This window comes from Pygocentrus nattereri, chromosome 18, assembly GCF_015220715.1.
Source record: "Pygocentrus nattereri isolate fPygNat1 chromosome 18, fPygNat1.pri, whole genome shotgun sequence".
In the NCBI taxonomy this organism is placed as follows: Eukaryota; Metazoa; Chordata; class Actinopteri; order Characiformes; family Serrasalmidae; genus Pygocentrus; species Pygocentrus nattereri.
The window spans coordinates 38544734-38565152 of record NC_051228.1 but is presented as its reverse complement, the minus strand read 5'-3'; the positions used below and the strand labels follow the sequence as shown (position 1 = coordinate 38565152).

General features: G+C 44.2%; 2 protein-coding genes across 19 annotated transcripts in view; one reads left to right on the top strand and one right to left on the bottom strand.

The window, feature by feature from the left end:
• The window catches only part of nbeaa (neurobeachin a), a 280982-nt gene extending 270771 nt beyond the window's left edge, over positions 1 to 10211 (top strand). For 13 of the 16 annotated variants that reach the window (XM_037547326.1, XM_037547327.1, XM_037547322.1 and 10 more), the window contains 8 exons: positions 492 to 684; positions 1435 to 1506; positions 1926 to 2081; positions 2322 to 2492; positions 5097 to 5198; positions 6044 to 6240; positions 6335 to 6486; positions 8264 to 10211. In XM_037547326.1, the coding sequence (XP_037403223.1) occupies positions 492 to 684; positions 1435 to 1506; positions 1926 to 2081; positions 2322 to 2492; positions 5097 to 5198; positions 6044 to 6240; positions 6335 to 6486; positions 8264 to 8354 (1134 nt within the window). In that variant the 3' untranslated portion in view covers positions 8355 to 10211. The remainder of the gene's footprint in view (positions 1 to 491; positions 685 to 1434; positions 1507 to 1925; positions 2082 to 2321; positions 2493 to 5096; positions 5199 to 6043; positions 6241 to 6334; positions 6487 to 8263) is intronic. The other 3 variants (XM_037547319.1, XM_037547331.1, XM_037547328.1) reach the window with 1 other exon arrangement.
• A 5809-nt stretch (positions 10212 to 16020) lies between these two features.
• Positions 16021 to 20419, bottom strand: part of dclk1a (doublecortin-like kinase 1a) — a 100505-nt gene continuing 96106 nt past the window's right edge. For all 3 annotated transcript variants that reach the window (XM_017717122.2, XM_037547346.1, XM_037547349.1), the window contains 3 exons: positions 20175 to 20288; positions 19004 to 19077; positions 16021 to 18181 (listed from right to left, as the gene is read on the bottom strand). In XM_017717122.2, the coding sequence (XP_017572611.2) occupies positions 18124 to 18181; positions 19004 to 19077; positions 20175 to 20288 (246 nt within the window). In that variant the 3' untranslated portion in view covers positions 16021 to 18123. The remainder of the gene's footprint in view (positions 18182 to 19003; positions 19078 to 20174; positions 20289 to 20419) is intronic.

The window sequence follows — 20419 nt, the reverse complement described above, 5'->3', positions numbered from 1 at the left end:
TTCCCCTCCTCTGTTGTCCCTGCAGACGGGCAGGGTCGCCTACAGAGCGGCGCTAGTAGCTGTTGACGAAGTGATGTTGTTTGGTGTTTTTTTGTTTTTGTTTTTTTTAATTCGAGGGTCCCATTTTGTAGGACAAGGTTTCAACCACTACCCCTTGTAACTCAGTTCCGAGGGGTTAGAGTGACACTCGAAATCAATGGGTAGGGGTAAGAAGATAAAATGGGACTGGGCCTTAGATTAGACCAGCCAAACCCTCCTCCCTCTGACCCGAATCAGACCTTCTCCTTTATCCCCTATATGTCACCCTGTAACCCTGTAACCCCCCATAGTTCCTCATACTTACCTTATGGTTCCACTTTAACATACCTCTCTCCTCTCTCCGTCCTTTGTCTCCCTTTTCCCTTCATCCTTCCTTCCTCTTTTCCTCGTTCCTCCTCTCCTTCCTCCTCTACTTCTCTGGCTGCGTCTCTCGCTCTCTTTCTCTTCATCAGTGTTTCCTTCCTCAGAGTCCGCTCATGTTTAAGGATCAGATGCAGCAGGATGTGATCATGGTGCTGAAGTTTCCCTCCAACTCTCCGGTGACGCACGTGGCTGCAAACACGCTGCCTCACCTGAGCGTTCCCGCTGCCGTCACAGTCACCTGCAGCCGCCTGTTCGCCGTCAACCGCTGGCACAACACTGTCGGTGAGCGCTGGCACCCGGCCTGGCACACCTCACTACCCCAAAAACACAGCCAGCAGCGTCAGCCAGAAGCTTTAACATGCATCATTTACAACCCCTGGTCAAACGACGCTTTTCTAAGTGAATGTACATACTGCCAAAAGTACTCAGTGGTCTGAGTGGATCAGACACAGCAGTGCTGCTGGAGTTTTTAAACACCTCAGTGTCGCTGCTGGACTGGGAACAGTCCACCAACCAAAAATATCCAGCGTCCTGTGACCACTGATGAAGGACTAGAGGATGACCAACACAAACTGTGCAGCAGCAGATGAGCTGTCGTCTCTGACTCTACATCTACAAGGTGGATCGACAAGGTAGGAGTGTCTAATAGAGTGGACAGTGGGTGGACACAGTGTTTAAAAACTCCAGCAGCACTGCTGTGTCTGATCCACTCAGACCAGCACAACACACACTAACACACCACCACCACGTCAGTGTTACTGCAGTGCTAAGAATGATCCACAACCCAAACAGTACCTGCTCTGTGAGGGTCCATGGGGGTCCTGACCACTGAAGAACAGGGTAACAGAGTATCAGAGAAACAGATGGACTACAGTCTGTAACTGTAGAACTACAGACTGCACTGCATACGTGTTTATAAGTGTTTTTCTCTTGTGGTAAACAGTAAAAATGAGGAAAGCTCTTCGTCGGCAAGTCTGACCACATTACTGAGGATTTTTGATTATTTAACTGAATAAACCGTGTTGTGTGCAGGTCTCAGGGGAGCCCCAGGATACTCCCTGGAGCAGGCTCATCACTTACCCATCGAGATGGATCCTCTGATAGGTAACAGGAGCTCTTTCCATTATGCAACATCTTTTACCATTTTAGGATGGAAAATTCCAATTAAAGAAACTAAGTAAGTCTTTATATAGCAGCTAGACTGAAAGCAGCTTGGTGCGAGGCTGATGATGATGTTAATCTCTTTTCTTGCACAGCAGATCCTTTTTATCTTCACCGTTACATTTATTCTTGTTTAATTTACCATTTTTGGGAACCACATAAAGCTGCTATGTTATTACTTCTGTTATTAGTACTGTTAGTGTTAGTGGAGATGGGTCTGGCTCATTGGTTAAGCCTTTTGCTGGGTTTAAATGATTTTTTGCCTGGTGAGTGTTTCTCTATTGTTAAATAATATTACATGATTCATGTCTGTACCTAATATTTCCTAAATGATGTTTTTCTTCTGTTTCTGATCACTACAGCTAATAACTCTGGAGTGAATAAACGGCAGATCACTGATCTGGTGGACCAGAGCATTCAGATCAACACGCACTGTTTTGTGGTCACTGCTGACAATCGCTATATTCTGGCCTGTGGCTTCTGGGACAAGAGTTTTCGGGTGTATTCCACAGAAACAGGTGTGTGTGCCTGAATCTGTTTAGAGATATTTCAGAGTCAGAGAAGTGGTGTTTCAGACACAAACTAGAGGATGAGTGATAAATAAGCTAAAGAGCACATTTTACTGTAATTATGTCCTCTTTTTGAGACTTAAGAGGCATTTTAAAGCCAATGAAGTGCTGCATGTTGATCCAAGTTATCCAAGTTTCTGTTTTACCGCACTGTCTGATTTTGACGCTGCTCATTCGCCGTTTCCTCAGGTAAGCTGACTCAGATTGTGTTTGGCCACTGGGACGTAGTGACGTGTCTGGCTCGCTCAGAGTCCTACATTGGTGGAGACTGCTACATCGTCTCTGGCTCTCGAGATGCTACGCTGCTGCTGTGGTACTGGAGCGGGCGGCACCACATCATTGGAGATAATCCTAACAACAGTGAGTACACACACACACACACACACACACACACACACAGTGCTTAATTTCTAATTCTGCAGTAACAATACAACTTTATCTAGATTGATTTTAAATATGGGGTTTTTATACAAGTCAGTTCTGCCCACGCGAGCTGATTGGTTGAGAGGTGTTCTAACTGTGCTGTTATTTCACCAGAACACAGGTTTCTCACTCCACTGAGACGCTGTTGCTAAGCAACGACTTTGACAGCTGTAGGAGTCGCTCAAGCCCTTTGAACGTTTTTACTTCGTACTTTTCAAACAGAAAACGATTCGGTCCGACTCTGAAGACGAGACGACGCTAAATTCCCAAACCGTCGTCACCACTGAGCAGCTTTTCAGTCGGCAGCTGTGACAGAAGAACAGCTGAACAACCTGGAATCAGCCAGAAATGAACCCAACACCATTCGCCAAACTAAACAGGCTGTAAGAAGCTTTACAGACCGGCTGGAACAAAACAACATTAATACTGATCTGGAGAAACTGACCAAACTGAGCTGAACCTGATATTGGGTCAGTTTTACGGCTCAGTCTGATTCGGTCCGACTCTGAAGATCAGACACGTCTGGCGAATGGTGTTGGGTTCATTTCTGGCTGATTCCAGGTTGTTCAGCTGTTCTTCTGTCACAGCTGCGACTGAAAAGCTGCTCAGTGGTGACGACAGTTTGGGAATTTAGTGTAAGGAGCTGGAGAACGAACTGCCGGCTGAGCGGCGAGTGGGCGGAGCTCGTTACTCTGACGTAGCAACAAGCTGCTCGTTAAGGAGCTATAATTAGGAGGAAGGAACTGAACATTAAAACATCCCTCTCGTCTTCTATTGCTTAAATCAAAACATTTCGTACAGAAGGTACTTTTTCTTCCACATCTGACTTGTATGAATAACACATAAACAGATAAAAATGAAATACACCAGCTAAAACAGTTCACCAAGTCCCACACAATTTAGGCTGGAGTTTTAAGTCACAGAAACATTTTAGGCTCTGCAACAAACTCTTTTCCAGCTTGGCAACAAATCACTGCCATGCCCATGATGACCACTCATGTACTGTGATGAGCTGTAGGGTTCAGCAAGTTTCCCCGAGTCTGAGCTGGTTGTAGACACTTAATAATAATAATAATAATTAATTTAATTTAAAAGTGGGTTTCTCGACACTCAAGGACACTGTACAAAATGTAGGGTTATATAAAAATAAAAAATAAAAAAAAACTTGTCATGTAACAAACTAACACTGATGCTTGTCAGTAACAGTGCCTGGTTTTCAGATATGTTTCTCATGTGTTCCTCTAACAGCGATCAGCGACAGTCTCAGTGGCTGCGCTGTACATGCATTTTTGGCAATCCAACTGAATAGATTCGGATTATAGATGAAGCGTGAGGTGTTTATAAGCTCGATATGATGGAACATCTCTGTTTACATGCTCAGAGAACCGCTTAGTATATACGTTTCTATGACAACCAGTCAGAGTGAGATGAGCAGCAGTACTGAACGGTATAAACTCTCACTGTGACGCGACGCTCATGCAGAACGGACTGAAACTTTCCGATAGGGAATGTAATCGGATACAGGCGTTTACACGGATATTATTCTTATATACTGATTATTTACAGGATTACCCACCTCAATCAATCAGATAGAAACTGTATTCTGAATGTCCTCAATCAGACTAGACTATTCCGATTGAGGTGTTTACATGAATGTATTGTGTTATGAATGAGCTATTAGTCAGACGATTAACGGATTATGAGGCTGCATGTAAACGTGGCTAGTGACTTGTTTTTTATAGAACTTTTCTCATTTGTTACTCTGACAGGCCTCTAACAGTAGTTGCATGTTATCATTGGTCAGTCTGAATACGTCTGTCCAGTGATGGGTTCTTTTCTATATGTTCACTGTTGCATGTTCATTTACACATTTATTGTTTTGGTATTCAATGTTAACCAGAGGGAAGGTTAGTTCCTTTTGCACCTTGGTTCCTAGCAAGATTTCTTGCTCTTAGGGAGTTTCTCCTTGCCCCTGTTGCCCTCGGCTTGCTTGTTTGGAGTTGTTACACACACACACACACACACACTTTCTAAGCTGCTTATCCTTCTGGGAGGTGCCGAAGTCTATCCCAGCAGTCATTGGGTGGAAGGCAGGATACAGGTTTCCAGTCCATCAGACGGGCTACAAAAACACACACACAAAAAAATTCTTTTAAAAAGTTGATCGAATCAATTGTCATTTTTATTGTATCACTGCACTAATAACAGAGCCAATCAGAATCATAATCGAGCTTTATTGGCCAGGTTTGTTTACCCATACGAGGAATTTGGTTACAGAGCACAGTATCAGACACACATTTACAGGTAGTAAATAAAATATGCATTTCTACCAACGCACACCCACACACATACAGTCATACCTGTAAAGTCTTCAGTTAAAGGCTGTGTAGTGGCAGAGAAAGAGATCAGTGAGGCAACAGTCAGATAAGTGGGGTAAGGCAGGTAAGTGAGGTATAGCAGCACGATCTTATATCTAATTGTTTATTAGTTGTTTTATCTGAGTCTCAGTGGTCCGGGGGTTTGTCTTGTGTCGTGTCGCAGGTGATTATCCAGCACCCCGGGCGGTTCTGACCGGTCATGACCATGAGGTGGTGTGTGTGTCTGTGTGCGCTGAGCTGGGACTCGTCATCAGTGGAGCTAAAGGTCAGTACAAATAACACTGCTGCCTCCTGCAGTCAGGCTTACTTACTAAACACCATGTGAAGAATATTCCGATTATGTGCATAACTTGCTCATAAGTCATACTTGAATTTCTGAAGGTGGCAGTACGCAGCATTGCAGGATGATATCTGTGTATAATTGTTTTGCATATCTTGTGAAGTTCTAGGTAGGGCCTAGATTAAGACTTAAACATGTACTGCACAGTACAAGTGGATCAGATACAGTAGCACTGCTGGAGTTTAACACCTCAGTGTCGCTGCTGGACTGAGAACAGTCCACCAACCAAAAATATCCAGTTGACAGTGTCCTGTGGGCAGCGTCCTGTGACCACTGATGAAGGACTAGAGGATGACCAGCACAAACTGTGCAGCAGCAGATGAGCTGTCGTCTCTGACTTTACATCTACAAGGTGGACCGACAAGGTAAGAGTGTCTAATAGAGTGGACAGTGAGTGGACACAGTGTTTAAAAACTCCAGCAGCACTGCTGTGTCTGATCCATTCGCACCAGTGCAACACACAATAATACACCACCAACACATCAGCATTGCTGAGAATGACCCCCCACCCAAACAGTACCTGCTCTGTGAGGGTCCATGGGGTCCTGACCACTGAAGAACAGGGTAACAGAGTATCAGAGAAACAGATGGACTACAGTCTGTAACTGTAGAACTACAGAGTGCAGCTCTACAGTAAGTGGAGCTGATAAAGTGGTCAGTGAGTGTAGAAACGCGGAGGTGGTCAGAATGTTCTGCCTGTTCAGTGTAATCGGGAAGCACTTTGAGCTGCATTGTGCTGACGTGTTTGTATGTGTTGTTAAATATAATAGAGGGTCCATGTTTGGTGCACACCATCACGGGGGACCTGCTGAGGGCTCTGGAGGGGCCGGAGAACTGCGTGCGACCGCGGCTCATATCTGTGTCCAGTGAGGGCCACTGTATCATCTACTATGAGAGGGGACGCTTCTGCAACTTCAGCATCAACGGCAAACTGCTGGCTCAGATGGAAGTCAATGACTCCACCCGAGTAAGATCAAGCACTCAGAACAGCAATCGATAAAACACTACACACCGATATCTTCACTGGGAAACCGACAGACATGCAACTCTGTGTCTCTCAGGCTATCCTGCTGAGCAGCGATGGCCAGAACCTGGTGACGGGTGGGGATAATGGCGTGGTGGAGGTGTGGCAAGCCTGCGACTTCAAACAGCTCTACATCTACCCAGGCTGTGACGCAGGCATCAGAGCCATGGACCTGTCTCATGACCAGAGGTGAGAAAAACCACAGTCCCTCATAAGATCAAATCCCTTACAGATGATCAAGAAGAAAGTTACCTTATTAGTTCAAATTATGGAAGACCAGATGTGCCAAAATGAAAAAGTTAAAAATGAATTGCTCAGTAAATTAATATATGAACTAGAATTACAACGAAGAGTGATAAATAAAAAAACATGAAAATTTGTATATTAATAAATAAAAAAGGAAGCAGAAGCCCTCGAAAGTTTTTTATCGGCAGGTGTGACGTTTCAGCCCTTTATGGAGTGAAAGAACAGTTTAATCGACTCTTCTCCTCCTGGGGCCGTATTACAGAAAACTCTGAGATCTGCTTTGTTGTCATGGTAGCTTCAGTTATGACTGAATTTAGGACCGAAGCCGTCACAGAACAACAGTTAAGTCTATAATCTTATTTCCAGATGAGAAACATGTAACGGTTTTACAGAAACATCCGAAGTCCAAAATGCCCTGAATACTGTCTTAACTTTGAGATGAACTCCAGAGCGTCTGAACTTCTGTCTCACCGTCTGGTTCTACTGCTTTACTCAGTGATGAGCAGCTCAGTTCACTATAACCAGCATAATGACGCTTCATTCATCTACGCTGAAAACTGAGCTTTGAGTTTTTATTAACAGCGTTTAAAACCCCCGACGCTGCCGACTCGACCTCCACCGCCCCTCTGATCACCGTCCTGTGTTAATGTTGATGATGAAATGTTACAGTGATGGTGGTGAATAATGAGGAGGCGGAGCTGAACGTGTGTCTGTTTAATAGGAGGAGTAACGTTAGCACGCTCAGCTAAAGCGTTTGGGAAATGGAGACTGAAACTGTGGAGCCGAAGACGCTCCGATAAACAGCAGGGGGCGCTCTCACAACATAATTAACTCTCAGTTTATCTCGCTTTAGTTTTATTTGACCTTGTTTACCTCAGTAACGGTAGCTAACGTTAGCTCTCTGACTAACTTGATTACGTGTTACAGAACTGTGTACGAATCGTTTTCCTCCAGTCATGAAACTCGTCATAGTGTCACGTGGAGCATCCGCCACCCGCTACACGAAACCGCATTAAGTATGTGAGCTGGTAAGACCGCGAATGCGCGTTTGGCTTCGCACAACCCTCGAGAATTTCGTTTCGCATGAAGTTCGCTGAGGCCTTAAATGTTGTACATTCTGAGATGCCCCTCCTCTCCCCCCCATCACTTAACGCAATGCTTGTCTGTTAGCTGACGTAACGGATCCGGCGGTTCACGCTTTCCACCGAGTGAGTTCGGCTGTCCGGTGATACTGCGTGAGCGGCGGGTCTCGGAGAAACCCTGTGCTGCCTTCTCCCTCCTAGCATTGGTAGTATCGTGTGATTGGGGGAGTCCTAACTCGCGGGTGGAATCGGAAACGGCTAAATTGGTGCTCACCAGATGTTGATTGCCCCATTCGGAGTAACTTATCGACTGCTGCGTGTGAAAATCCCACGAGATCAACTATAAAAGTACGAATACAGAAATACTCAAATCAGCCCACCAATCATGCCACGATCAGAGTCACTGATCACATTTGGTTGATGTGAACACTACTTGAAGCTGTTGGTCCAAATGCCACACAGCTCAGTCTACATAGAATGAAGCGTCAGACCAAGCGAGAAAAAATGAACATGAGACTAAACTAAATAAAAACTCGGTAGTCGTGAACCGCCAGAACCATCTTCTAAACATTTTCTGCTCTTCCTTTTTAAATGTTTGCAAAGGACGTTATGGACTCTGTTCTCATTCCCTGTTTCAGAACTCTGATCACTGGAATGGCATCGGGGAGCATCGTGGCATTCAACATCGATTTCAACCGCTGGCACTACGAGCACCAGAACAGATACTAAGAGTGGACGCGGAGAGACGAGAGATGAGAAGGCCTAGTCGGCAGCCTGCTGGCCACATTTCAGCTGGGAGATTTCCTACCGATCCGTGCCCTGCTAGTCCATCGAGAGGTTTGCGGAAATACGCAGGGCGTGTCGAAGTTCTGGAATAGAGCGGAGCGTCAGACTGAGCGAAAAAGATGAACATAAGACTTATCTCTGTCGTAACCTAGATCCTTAGGATTGTTTCTTCCCCCTTCCCACATATGATGATAGGTCGCCTGAAGTCCTCTTGTTTGCAAACTGTGAACACAACATAAACATGACCACAAAATCCACGAGCACCACCACGGACTGAAGAGAGTGAGTCTCGTACCGCAGTTACCCTCTGAGACTCCTTTCAGACGACCCGCCAAACAAAGAATGCTTTTACTATCGTTTTAGTTCGTGGGGTAGGGGGCCTGGGCTCAACGTAGTCTTTGTATATATGAAATTTGTCCTCACTGCAGCCAGGCAGGTCCTCACTATGAGGGGAGAGCTTACGTTCCCGTATTCCCCACCGCCCGTATGGATGGTCCCGTCACCTTTAATTTAACGACCTGCTGTATGTACTATAATGTGTATTAATAATGACATGACGCATAACGACGGTGATGATGGCGATGTGAGATGAGAGCAGCCAGCCAACGAGGAGGTAACATCCTATCAGAAAACGAGCTGCGTTTTCCTCTTTGTATATTTGGTAACCGTTTTGTCATATATGTACATAACGTGACGGCTAGGACAGACAGGCATGTACGAGGGACTTCAAACAGTACAGAACTTTAAATTTAAAATAAATAAAACAAAAAAAAAAAAAGAAAGAAAAGAAAAAGTAACCCTCTCTCACTCACACACATTTGCTGATTATTTATGATTCTGAAAAAAAAAAAAAAACGAAGTCTTTTGTATTGGCACTTTGCACCAATAACATGCCGTAATTTATTAGTGTATCGATTTTATTTTTCGATCGACAGACACATTTAGGCCCCCCCCCCCCATTGTATGAGTTGTGCATCAATGTTTGTTGTATTTGATCAATATTAAAATCATGTGTGGTAATTATGTTGTACAACCACAACCACAGTAAGCAATATCATAACTTTGTAGCCAGGAGAGGAATATAAATCATATAGCTTTTTGAGGAGGGGACGATTGGTTTATACGAGTATTAAGCTGTTTAGAGTACATTATACACTTAAATATGAAGCGGTTTCTTTTGTTCCTCCCCCTCATCCTCCTAAAATAATAATAAAAAAAAATATTTTTGAAGCTACAGTATGATACTCCAATCCAATGTATCCTTGTTTTCTTGCAAAGATGTAAATGACGAGTCACAGTTAAGAAAAAAAAAAGACGTGAATAATAAATTATGCAAAGAATTTGTTGATTTTTGCCTGGTCATTGGCCATGGATGTGCATATATGACAGACAGAGGTGCAATCTGTCTGTGATTAGGTGAGTGGTTAGTACCGTACGTTTGATTTAATTTGTACATTTGCTAAATATTTTTGTTCTTTCATTTCGTGTGGTGGATTTGATCACTTGCATATGTTTAATTTATTCCTTTGTGTATTGTTTGTAGAGAGGAGAGGTACAGTTATTGGTGAAAAAGTCAAAGGAGGACAATATATTTAGAGTAAAACACCTTAACCGATGAACTTTGGGGCCCCCATCTGCTGTTTCATGCATTTGCTGCAACTTGAATAAGCCAGAAAACTCACAGGAGGTTGTCTCTTCAAATGTTTAAATATTAATTCATGCCAATATATAAAGATCAATAACTGTAAAATAAAATTGTTTCCTTTTTGTCGTATTTACAATAAAACCAACCAAAACATCCCTTTCAGGAGTCTTTCTTTTATGGTTCATATCAAAAACTCACTCAGCTGGATGAGTTTAAACGAGCTTTGTTTTCTTATTGCGTTTCTGACCGTACGACCACGCCCGGCCCTGTAATTTCAGGTGGCCGACATTCATACACCGGTCACGCGTAACGTTCTGACCGCCTCCTTCTTTCTACGCTCACTGTCCACTTTACCAGCTCCACTTACTGTATAGCTGCTCTCTGTAGTTCTACAGTTACAGACTGTAGTCCATCTGTTTCTCTGATACTCTGTTACCCTGTTCTTCAGTGGTCAGGACCCCCATGGACCCTCACAGAGCAGGTACTGTTTGGGTGGTGGGTCATTCTCAGCACTGAATGTAGGAGGAAAAAGTCGGATATTAGACTCTGAAATGTAGTGGAGTGAAAGGAAAAAGTCCAGAATGGAGAAACTTCAGTACAGATACACCAAAAATACTAAAGTACAGAAACCAATTACATTTACTCAGTTACTCAGTTACTGTCCATCACTGCTGATGAAGGGCTAGAGGATGACCAACACAAACTGTGCAGCAGCAGATGAGCTGTCGTCTCTGACTTCACATCTACAAGGTGGACCGACCAGACAGGAGTGTCTAATAGAGTGGACAGTTGGCCTGTGGTTCTGAATTCATTCATCCAGCCTGCCGTCCCCTACAATGAGTAAACGGACCCATTTCTACCACATCATATTAAAGTTTCCCGAGGTCGAGGCGTCAGTACTGACACTGAATTTTAACAATCCAGCCTTAGTTACCTGGGAAGCATCAACTGCCATCAAGAAGCAAGATGACGTTTTCATGTTCTGTAATAGACGTAGTATTGATGCACTATCTATTCATACAAACTTACCAGATGTCATCTTCACCTTGATGACAGGAAACACGAGCCAGTTTTTCTGAGGCGGTGGTTGAAAGCTTCCGATTCTTGAGACACTGGCCGTCTGAATGAGCGTTCAGCCACATCGCCTGTACGTGACGATGCCTTCCGTCTCTTTTCCATCTTCCAACCGCGCGGCTCTTCCGTACAACGGCATTTTACACCTGGAAGGCAAGGCGGGTTTATTTATATAGCACCTTCTGAGCACTGCAGTCATTCAAATCGCTTTACAAATGAGAAAATGAGGACAGTGATGAAAGGGACAGCATTTAAAAAATAATCAATCAATGGCACTAATGCTGTTAATGAATGAAGGCAAATCAGATAATGACACATTATATCTGACCGATTAAATGCACTAATCTGGGGACGCATCCATACCATTTTTTTCAATCCGAGTACGAGTACATATTTTTTTTTAGTACCGACAACATAACGAATTACAGGTAGCTGGTGGTGTAAATGAGTGTAATAGGTACATCACTCAGTTCTAGCTGTTTGAAGTATTGCAGTTTTCAAACTAAACCTAAATATATGCTGAAATACACAAGACAAGACAAAGTCTGCGCCTGTCTGAATATGTAAACGTAACTAGGGCTGAAAGATTAATCACAATAATAAAATCACAATTTTCAAATCGCAGGAGCTGCAGTTGTTTTTTATTTAAGCTGGTTCTTTAGTAAAGACAGTCGTTCTATACAGAACCATGAACGCTCAGTGACCCATGTGCATGTGTGTAAAGTTCTCTGAGTGGTGAATCGGTTCTTCAGACTGGAGAATGTGGTTCTGTACAGCATCAAAAAGGGTTCTGCTGTCGTCACTTTGCTGCTTGTTGATGTCGAGCTTATAACAGTAGAAGAACATTTTGATCCTAGAGAGAACTCTCTTCAAAAAGGTTCTATATAAAACCACATACAACACGTTCTTCATCAATCTGAAGAACCGTTTCAGCATGAAGAGAACTCTAATGTATGCAAATGGGTTTCTGAGTCCTTATGGTTCCACACAGAACCACTGTATTTACTGAAGAACCCTTGAAGAACCGTCTTTATTCAGTGTGTACATCAGAAAAGACGTTCTCAGGTTTAAGAGGGGAAACGGAACCTAATAAGGGTTTGTGAGCTGCCTGTAGGTGAGTTGGACCAATCAGAGGCAGCCAAACCTCCATGTGTTGTGACATCACAACCACAGCTTACTGGCAGTTTGACTGGCTGCGTTCAGGAGTCGAGCCTCAAGACAGAAAAAGGGGGATGTTCTGGTCTTCATGGCCAAAAAAATCCTGAATCTCAATTTTAAAAAAAGAAATCGTTTTTAAAAATTAATTTTAAGTTGCAATATTAGTTGGAAAAATTGCGATTGGAGATTTTCCACAGATCGTTCAGCCCTAACACAACTATTAGACTCAGTTAATTCAGCTTGTGCTTTACTTTAGAAGCATTTACAGACTTTTCTGCCTGTGTCTCCACCTGGATCGGGGAAATAGTTGTGATTGTGTGTTTAAAAACCGGCTAAAATCGCACAGTAAACCCCTTGCGTTACTATGACTAGTCAGAACGTTTAAAGTGACCGATGGCTTCGTGTCTGACCACCACGGAGTCAGCAGACTCTCGCTCACTGCCATCTCATCATTTGTTCACTAGTGCAGCCGTGCACACTCAGCTTAGTCTGAGTACGAGCAAATGAGCTCTGAACTGGCCCGATACCAGTACTGGTATCAATCAACCTTAACCTCTTCAGCTCCTCGGGACCACCGGTGGGTCCAAAACACACTCGGTCATGTTCTTCATAACGTTCATACTCCATAAGCTCCATTCAGAAGCTGGGCGTCGTGTGAGGCTGTAGCTCTTCTCTCCAGTCTAATAGACGGTGACGTCATTTTAAACCCTTATAATAAAAGAAGCTGAACTCAGTTTGTTTTTCTACTGAAAGTAGTTTTCTGAATTTCTACAAACACCAGTTCATTTTATAGTAAATGAGTTTGGGCTGGTTTATGTTTATGAACAGACGCCTACAGATCAACATAGTAAAGGAGCTCATCTGTGATCCTGAGTTTAAAGCCAGTTTTTATTCAACTTAAACTTGGAACTAAGTTGTAAATAAATCTGAAACTGAAACTTTGCTTGTGTGTAAAAAGTGATTTCAGAGCCACTCGGTTCTCCCTGATGGAAACTGTTTACCTTCAGTGTTTTGTGCTTCTGATCATTTTAATAGACGTCAGCGTCACTAATTAATGACCTTCTATTAAAAGACTGGTTTACCAAGAGAGACGCTGGAAGACTTTCACCTGAAATGAGTTCATGAAGCCAGTCTGGTTATAAAAATGATAACAGGACATCAGAGCCAGAATTACTCTTTTAGTACTTTTACTTTATACTTAAGTACATTTGATGGGAAATACTTTAGTACTTTTACTCAAGTGGAGGTCTAAAGGGAGGAACTTCTACTACGACTCACGGTCTCTACGGTTTCGTTCCGCTTTGGGTTGCAATGTTTATGGAAGGCAGCCGTTAACGTGCTGACGGTAAAGCTCATCCGGCCTCACTGAAGCGCACAGCGTCTCTCCTATGAGATATTTGAAACCTTTTACCTTCGTTTTCTCATCTCTTGTGTCTGGAGCTATGTCGACACACAGGGTGAATTCCTCTTTCCGTGACTTCCGTGCTTTGGACAGGTTAGGCACATTCCAGTCCAGCTCTGCGGACTGGAGCCCGCCCAGTCCGAGCCCGCCTTCCATGTCTTTGTACCAGCGTCTGCTCTCTTCGGGACGACTCGTATGACTCTTTACCAGCGGCTTCCCTTTAGTTCTCCTTCAGCACAGCAGTGTATCTCACTCAATCAGGTTCGTGCTGCCACAACCTATTCAGTTGACTTCTTGTTACAGGGGGCGCTAGAGGCGACTTCTCTAAACCCTGTTCATTCCGGCCCACAGAGACCCGGAGCTCCTAATATGGGCATAAACGCGTGGCGCCAACCACAGAGTGACGTCACGACTCCAGCGTCTGAGGCGTTAGCGTAGCGGCTAACATTTGGGCCTGCTAAGCTAAGCTAACGCAATCCAGCTACGCTAATAAACATAAAACCTTGAAATGTAACCGAACACCAGTTACGCCACAAATGGGCACCTGGTCGTACACGATCCTCCAGCTGCTCATTTAGGGACCATTTTAAACCTTTTACACTTAAAATCGTAGTCAGATTTGTTGCCTCATGTTCGGCTCGGAGTTACTCGGGCCTTACTCTGCACGACTTTAGCGAGTAACCGATTAATTACGCATTTCGTTGTAATTTAACGTTTTACTGCTGTCGGACCAAAACCTCGCATCTCCAAAATGATAACTTTACAGGAAAAGGGAAAAAAACCCTACTTTACTTTTAATGCAGGTCAATGGAACCAGACGTCTGTCCAAGTCGTTTATTTTGGTCCATTCATCATGAAATTTACGCGCAGTGTAAAGAGCGACAGATATTTTTTCAAATGATGTCAAAAAAACTGGAAAATGACAAAAAATAAACGGAGATGCGAGGTTTTGTTCCGGCAACAGCGATTTGTTTTCACTAAAAGACAGTTTTACTCACCGGCTCCTTCAGAGAGAGCGAGAGGAAACGACTTAAACCGTTAAGATTCGTTTGGGGGGGAAAAAACGAACTTTTGCCCGCTGGACTTTCTATAGCATCACGTTTCCTATTGGCACAGATACGTTTATACCATGTCCTACTAGGACTCCAAGCTGAGGGCTCAGTTTTCAACCAATTCAGAACAGCTGTGGACCGAGCTCGACGGACCGGCCGGGGTAGAAGGTTGTGACAACGTTGCCACTACGTTGTCAAATAACGCCGTCACAACCATAAACACCCCTAGATGCCGCTTTGACTGGGGCGATACGTCTGCGCGTCCGTCATGTTGGAGCGGTCAACATGACGAGTGCTCAGGATTAAATCGGCCACAACTTCCTTAGTACTCAACCGATTTTCACCAAGTTTGCGTTGTTATAACCCTCAGACATAAATGAATCCAGGCTGCATGGGCTGCTCTCAGTAGCTTTTTTCCTTTCTTTAGTAACTGACCGTGGTCATTAGCCGTCCAGACCAGCAGGACAGTATTAAGTCCACACCTGATGTTAAAAACCAGCATAGTGTGAGAAACAGAAACACACACATCAGCAAATCCATCAATGAGTAAATCACTTCTGATATTAATACACAGAAAAATACAATAAACCCCCAAAACACGGGGAGAAGCACGGAGAGGAAGTCGGCCTCCTGTTCGCCAGCTTTGAGTTGTTTTCCCGTTCCACCTTAAATAGTGCAGCAGTCGCTTTCTGATGCCGCAGCATTTAAGGTGGAACGGGGAAATGCGAATAAGCTGGCACAAGAAGCCAACTTCAGCATTGTGTAATTGTATTGTACAGTAAGGTGTACCCTACCCTATTATGAATATCTACATGGATTAAGGAACGCTATAACTTCTACATGAAGTTAAGCTTATTTCATTTAAGTCTATTCAGGGGGTCTTAATATAAAACCAGAGGAAAACCAACCACATCAGCAGGTTCTCTGAGCTTCACCAACCACACGACCACATCTACACACAAACACCACACAGACATGAGCCTGGATCACTGCGTTCCCTCTGTTTTATAACCCTATCCCACTTTCTGAGAGCGATATTCCTGAAATAGTGGAATTCTGGACAGTATCTTTCTTAAACTGCCGCTCTGTAATGACACTGAATGCAGTCCAGCAGCGATGTTGACCTCCCCAAGATGGCGGCACTGTTGGCACGCCTGGCTGGACCCAACTCTGTGTCTAGGTGTGTATATCGATGGGTCAGAATAACAGTTTGGTGGTGTCCAAATTCATAAAACGGACATAGTGTAGCTCATGACACACAAACCACGCATTTCATGATTATTTTACAAGACTTTATTTGCTTCGGTGTGACAGTCGGCCCAAACCAGGCACACAAAGTTGACTTCCATAATGCCGGGTAATATCCATCATGGCAGATAATAGTGGTGCAAATTATGTAAATGCAAGTGAAACCGGTCTAGCAACGCCTGTGGAAGTCCACAAAACTTGGTTTGGTAGTTTGTTTGGTTTTTTTTTTAGGATGTTGAATGAGCAGAAGCAGTTAGGGTGAATCCTTAAAGCTGTGTCACTGTCAGTTCTGGAGCAAATGCAGGTTAAATATTTGCAGATAAACATACGTTCCTGGACTGCTGCTCATCTGTTTAAGTCACTGTAGCGTTCGTCTGCGGTTCATAGCACTTGCAGTCTTCACCTTCCATTTTTCCAAAGTCTCCGAGACTCTAATCGGACGAAAAAGAAATGTTTGTGGTAGTTTTGAAACGTGTGAATACTGGAATAAACAGTGATGTTATGATGGTATTGCATTGTGAACAACCCTCTACCTCACGATGAGAGTATGCAGGAGCGTCAAGAGGTGCTTTACGTCTGTCCCTACTGGAGCCCAAGCGACATGACACTTGGAACTAAAAAATCGGATAATATCAGCCAATAAAATGTCATATAATGAAACCGTCAGTCATTTGCAACCATCAAACTCAAATAAACAGCAGAAACTCAGTCTTTCATTTATAAATAGCGGAGGCAGAGTTTTCCAGAATCCTTATCCATTTTGTTGGTTTATCTTAATTTGGCAGCAATTTTCACTGAAAGGCAACGTTCACCTTCCACTAACGTCATTCCCAACATCACTCCTTTCTGTTTCAGGGATCTGACTGCAGGATTCTTGCTGATATGCTTGTGGAAGCTGTAATACCAGCCACTTCTGTAAGGGTTAACTGTTCATTGGGGCGCTAGACCCTGCTACACTTCATCAGTGAGGTCTCAATTCAAACCCTGAACTTCGGTCCGAAACTCTCCACCGTGCAGTGGAGCGTCTGAGCACTGCGTTATGCTCCGGATTTCTTGGACACAAGCCTGTCCCGGGAATGGTCAAAGACCTCTTTCCCAGGACATCACTGCCATTGTGCTTATACTCCTTCCACTTTCATACAGCTAAACAATGACGTATGCGATTGCTATGTTCTCTAGTTAAGTTAAAGAAATATATTGTCAATATCAAAATAATTGAAATCATATTATTATTTACACTGATTACAAAAAAAAAAAAAAAAAAAAAAACGGTCCCCATCTTACGCGTGAGTGTGCTCTCTGTGCCAGATAGCACCTTCAGCTGCAGTTTGAGCGGGAAGGAGAGCAAAGTGCTGAGAGAGGGAGCTTACCACCGGAACGATGAGGGAGCATTTATTGCGAGGGAGCTCAGAGAGGTTTTCACGCGGCCGACACGAAAGGCTCTCAGTTTTCTGGACTGCACTTTCAGATCAGATGCCTCTGCACAAAAGAAGCGGACTGCAGCTGCTTCCAGCAAGCACAAACTGAAAACGCCTAGCTAATCCATAATCAACTACCTGCCAATTAGCTGCTCCATCCACAAAACTGGCTGGAACAGTCAGCAAGACTGGACCCGGAGACAGATAAAAACAGTGTGGGGGAGCCTGAGGAAGGCTTCCATCAACGGGACAAAAAAAAAAAAAAAACTGTCTAAAGTTAATTGATAAAAATGCATACCATGTGTATAAATCAATAAGAAAACTATTACAATGGAGTGAAATAATTTAAAGGATTCCCCCAAGTCCTGACAAGCTCTTTTCACGTTTTGCAGGTGGGAGACGACACCTACACCATCGCGCTTCCGTTAGAGAACAGCTTCAGTCCTGTCCTTCCACTCTGCCGCGTTCTGAATCCTCATAAACCCTTCTTTTCTCCTTCTGCGTCCCTTTCCCTCCGGCTCCGGACGTGGGAGCTGGGGGATCGGACAGTCTGAGTGGAGCAGGCAGAAAAGTCTTCAGACTCAGGCGTGGAGGTGGCCGGGGCTGGGGAGAGTGCAGGGCAGCAGCCGGGGATAAGGAGGGAACAGCTGGAGAGCGGAGCAGAGGCTGGGGGCGGGGAGGCTACAGGATGGCTGGGTAATCCGTGGCGCCGCGCTCACATTCGGGTGGCGTCCTCGTCCGAAAATCGGCCTCGCCTTATCAAGAGCGGTGGTCTGGAGGAGAGAAAGAAGCACGGTATGAGGCGTTTTACTGATGTTGTAGGAGAACTTGCCCGTTTTACCCATAACATGAAGTCTAATGAAAACATGAAAATGTTATGAATTTATCAATAATGATGTACAAACCCTAAAATGAGCTAAGACAGGTTTGGTTTTCTGAAGTTTGCTGCGTTAGCTTGGTGCTGGACCCATGAGGCCAAGGCAGCCACACTAATTCACACTGCAAACCGCAGGACGAAAACGAAAAAAGCAGATTTTGGACACCAAACGTGCCGATAACTATATCTGGAAAAAGTGGGAAATGAAGTAAGTTGGATTTTTTGCACAACTATCGTTTAATAAGTACAAGGCTTGGCCTTCAGTTCAGTGTAACTGTAGTTACTGTATATTACTGTGGCTGATTTTCAGCACACGCAGAACCTGGACCGGTGCAACATCACAGACTCTAGTAGTGTAATCCAGGGAACCCTGATCCTGGCGCAACCCTGACCTGCATATTTTGGTAGGACAGGACGAAGGAAGGGAAGGGACGGAATGTCATGACGGCAGCCAACTGCTTTGGGAGTGACTGCCGCTCGACATCACAGGGTGAAGAAATGAGGGAAACAGCAGCATCATGAATGCGGCATGCTTTAAAAAGACATAACCAGTAACAGTGAACTGAGTTACACATGAAAGCCATGAAAAAAACATTCAGTATGAGAGTCGTTCACACAGAGGAGCAGGGGCGGCTGTGCTGTTAGTGGCAGCCTGGGAGTGTGAAGGATAAGGGTACAGGGGGGTTGGTATCATTCAGCAGGGTAGATGTGGATTTACCTTATCCAGTACATGCCCGGATGCTGGTAGAAGTCCAACGACCCTGATCTCTGGATGCAGAAGTCTTGGTCGAGCTGAGTAGAGAAAAAACAGGGATACTTAGACCCAGTCTCACTTCACCCCTCGCCCCCACCACTGAGCCCTCAGCCCTCTGTTTTGCACATTCACGTCTAGGGGTGGGGGGTCCTGATTCTGGTTGAGATGGAGGGGTGGGGTGAAGTGTTGGGGCTACATGACCCTCCAAACTGAGGTTTTTCAGAGACTCCAAACAGAGATATGAGGAAAACAGAAAAACCGGCGAGACGGAGAACAAGAGATCAAAGAAACCCACAAATGTGGGAATTTTCTCTGTTAAAAAATTACGATAATCACTGTTTTATCTCAGTTTAATGTGGTTTCAGTTTATTTTGATAGTTTTTCTTCATAACAAGCATAAAAATCACTAACAGCATGCTGATGTCTCAGTAGCCAGCGAGCTAACTTTCCCGTTCCACCTTAAATAGTCTGGCAGTTCTGACACCTGAAGAGCCAGAATGTAACAGCTGCTCCATTTAAGGTGGAACGTGAAAATTCTCAAGAACCTGGAGAATCTCTGACTTCAGCTTCATATCACTGAAGAATTAGGGGGGGTGATAATAAATAACTGCCCCCCTCTTTGAAGGCGTATGATCCCTAAATGTAACTAAAGCCCAGCAGTGAGGAGCTGAACTTTCCCCTCCTCTGCTGTCCCTGCAGACGGGCAGGGTCGCCTACAGAGCGGCGCTAGTAGCTGTTAATGAAGTTTTATTTGAGGATGATTTCAACCACTACCCCGCTACTCAGTGCCAAGGGGTTAGGTTGACACCTGAAAACAAGGGGTAGGGGTAAAAATAAGAACTGGGATTGGGCCTTAATGTAAATAAACACCCCAGGAGGATGACCACAAGGCTTGGCCTTAACTTTGATGCAACTGTAGTTACTGTATATTAATGCGTCTGATTTTCAGCACACGCAGAACCTGGTCCAGTGCAACATCACAGACTCTAGTAGAGAAAGACATTAATCTGCTCTTCATCTCTGATAAAGCTTATTGGTCTAATTCACGCATTTACAGAGTCCATCTTTCTATAGGACCGATTGGAGGACACTAGTGTGACTAAACAAAGCAAGCCAGCAGCAGATCACAGCTTACCGTGATGACATTCACTCCCGGCGTGGTGCAGCTGGGCTTGGGGCCAGTGTTAAAGTGCTTCTTGATCTTTCCTGCTACTGACAGCTGGTGCTCATTCTCCGACAGGCCGTCATTCTGCGTCACAAATTACATTAAGAAAAAGGTATATGCATTTTTTCCACAATGAGTCACTCTTATGCAATCGAAAGATACTGAATAATTACTAACTACTTTATGGTCCAGTTAATCAGCAGGTCACTATTACC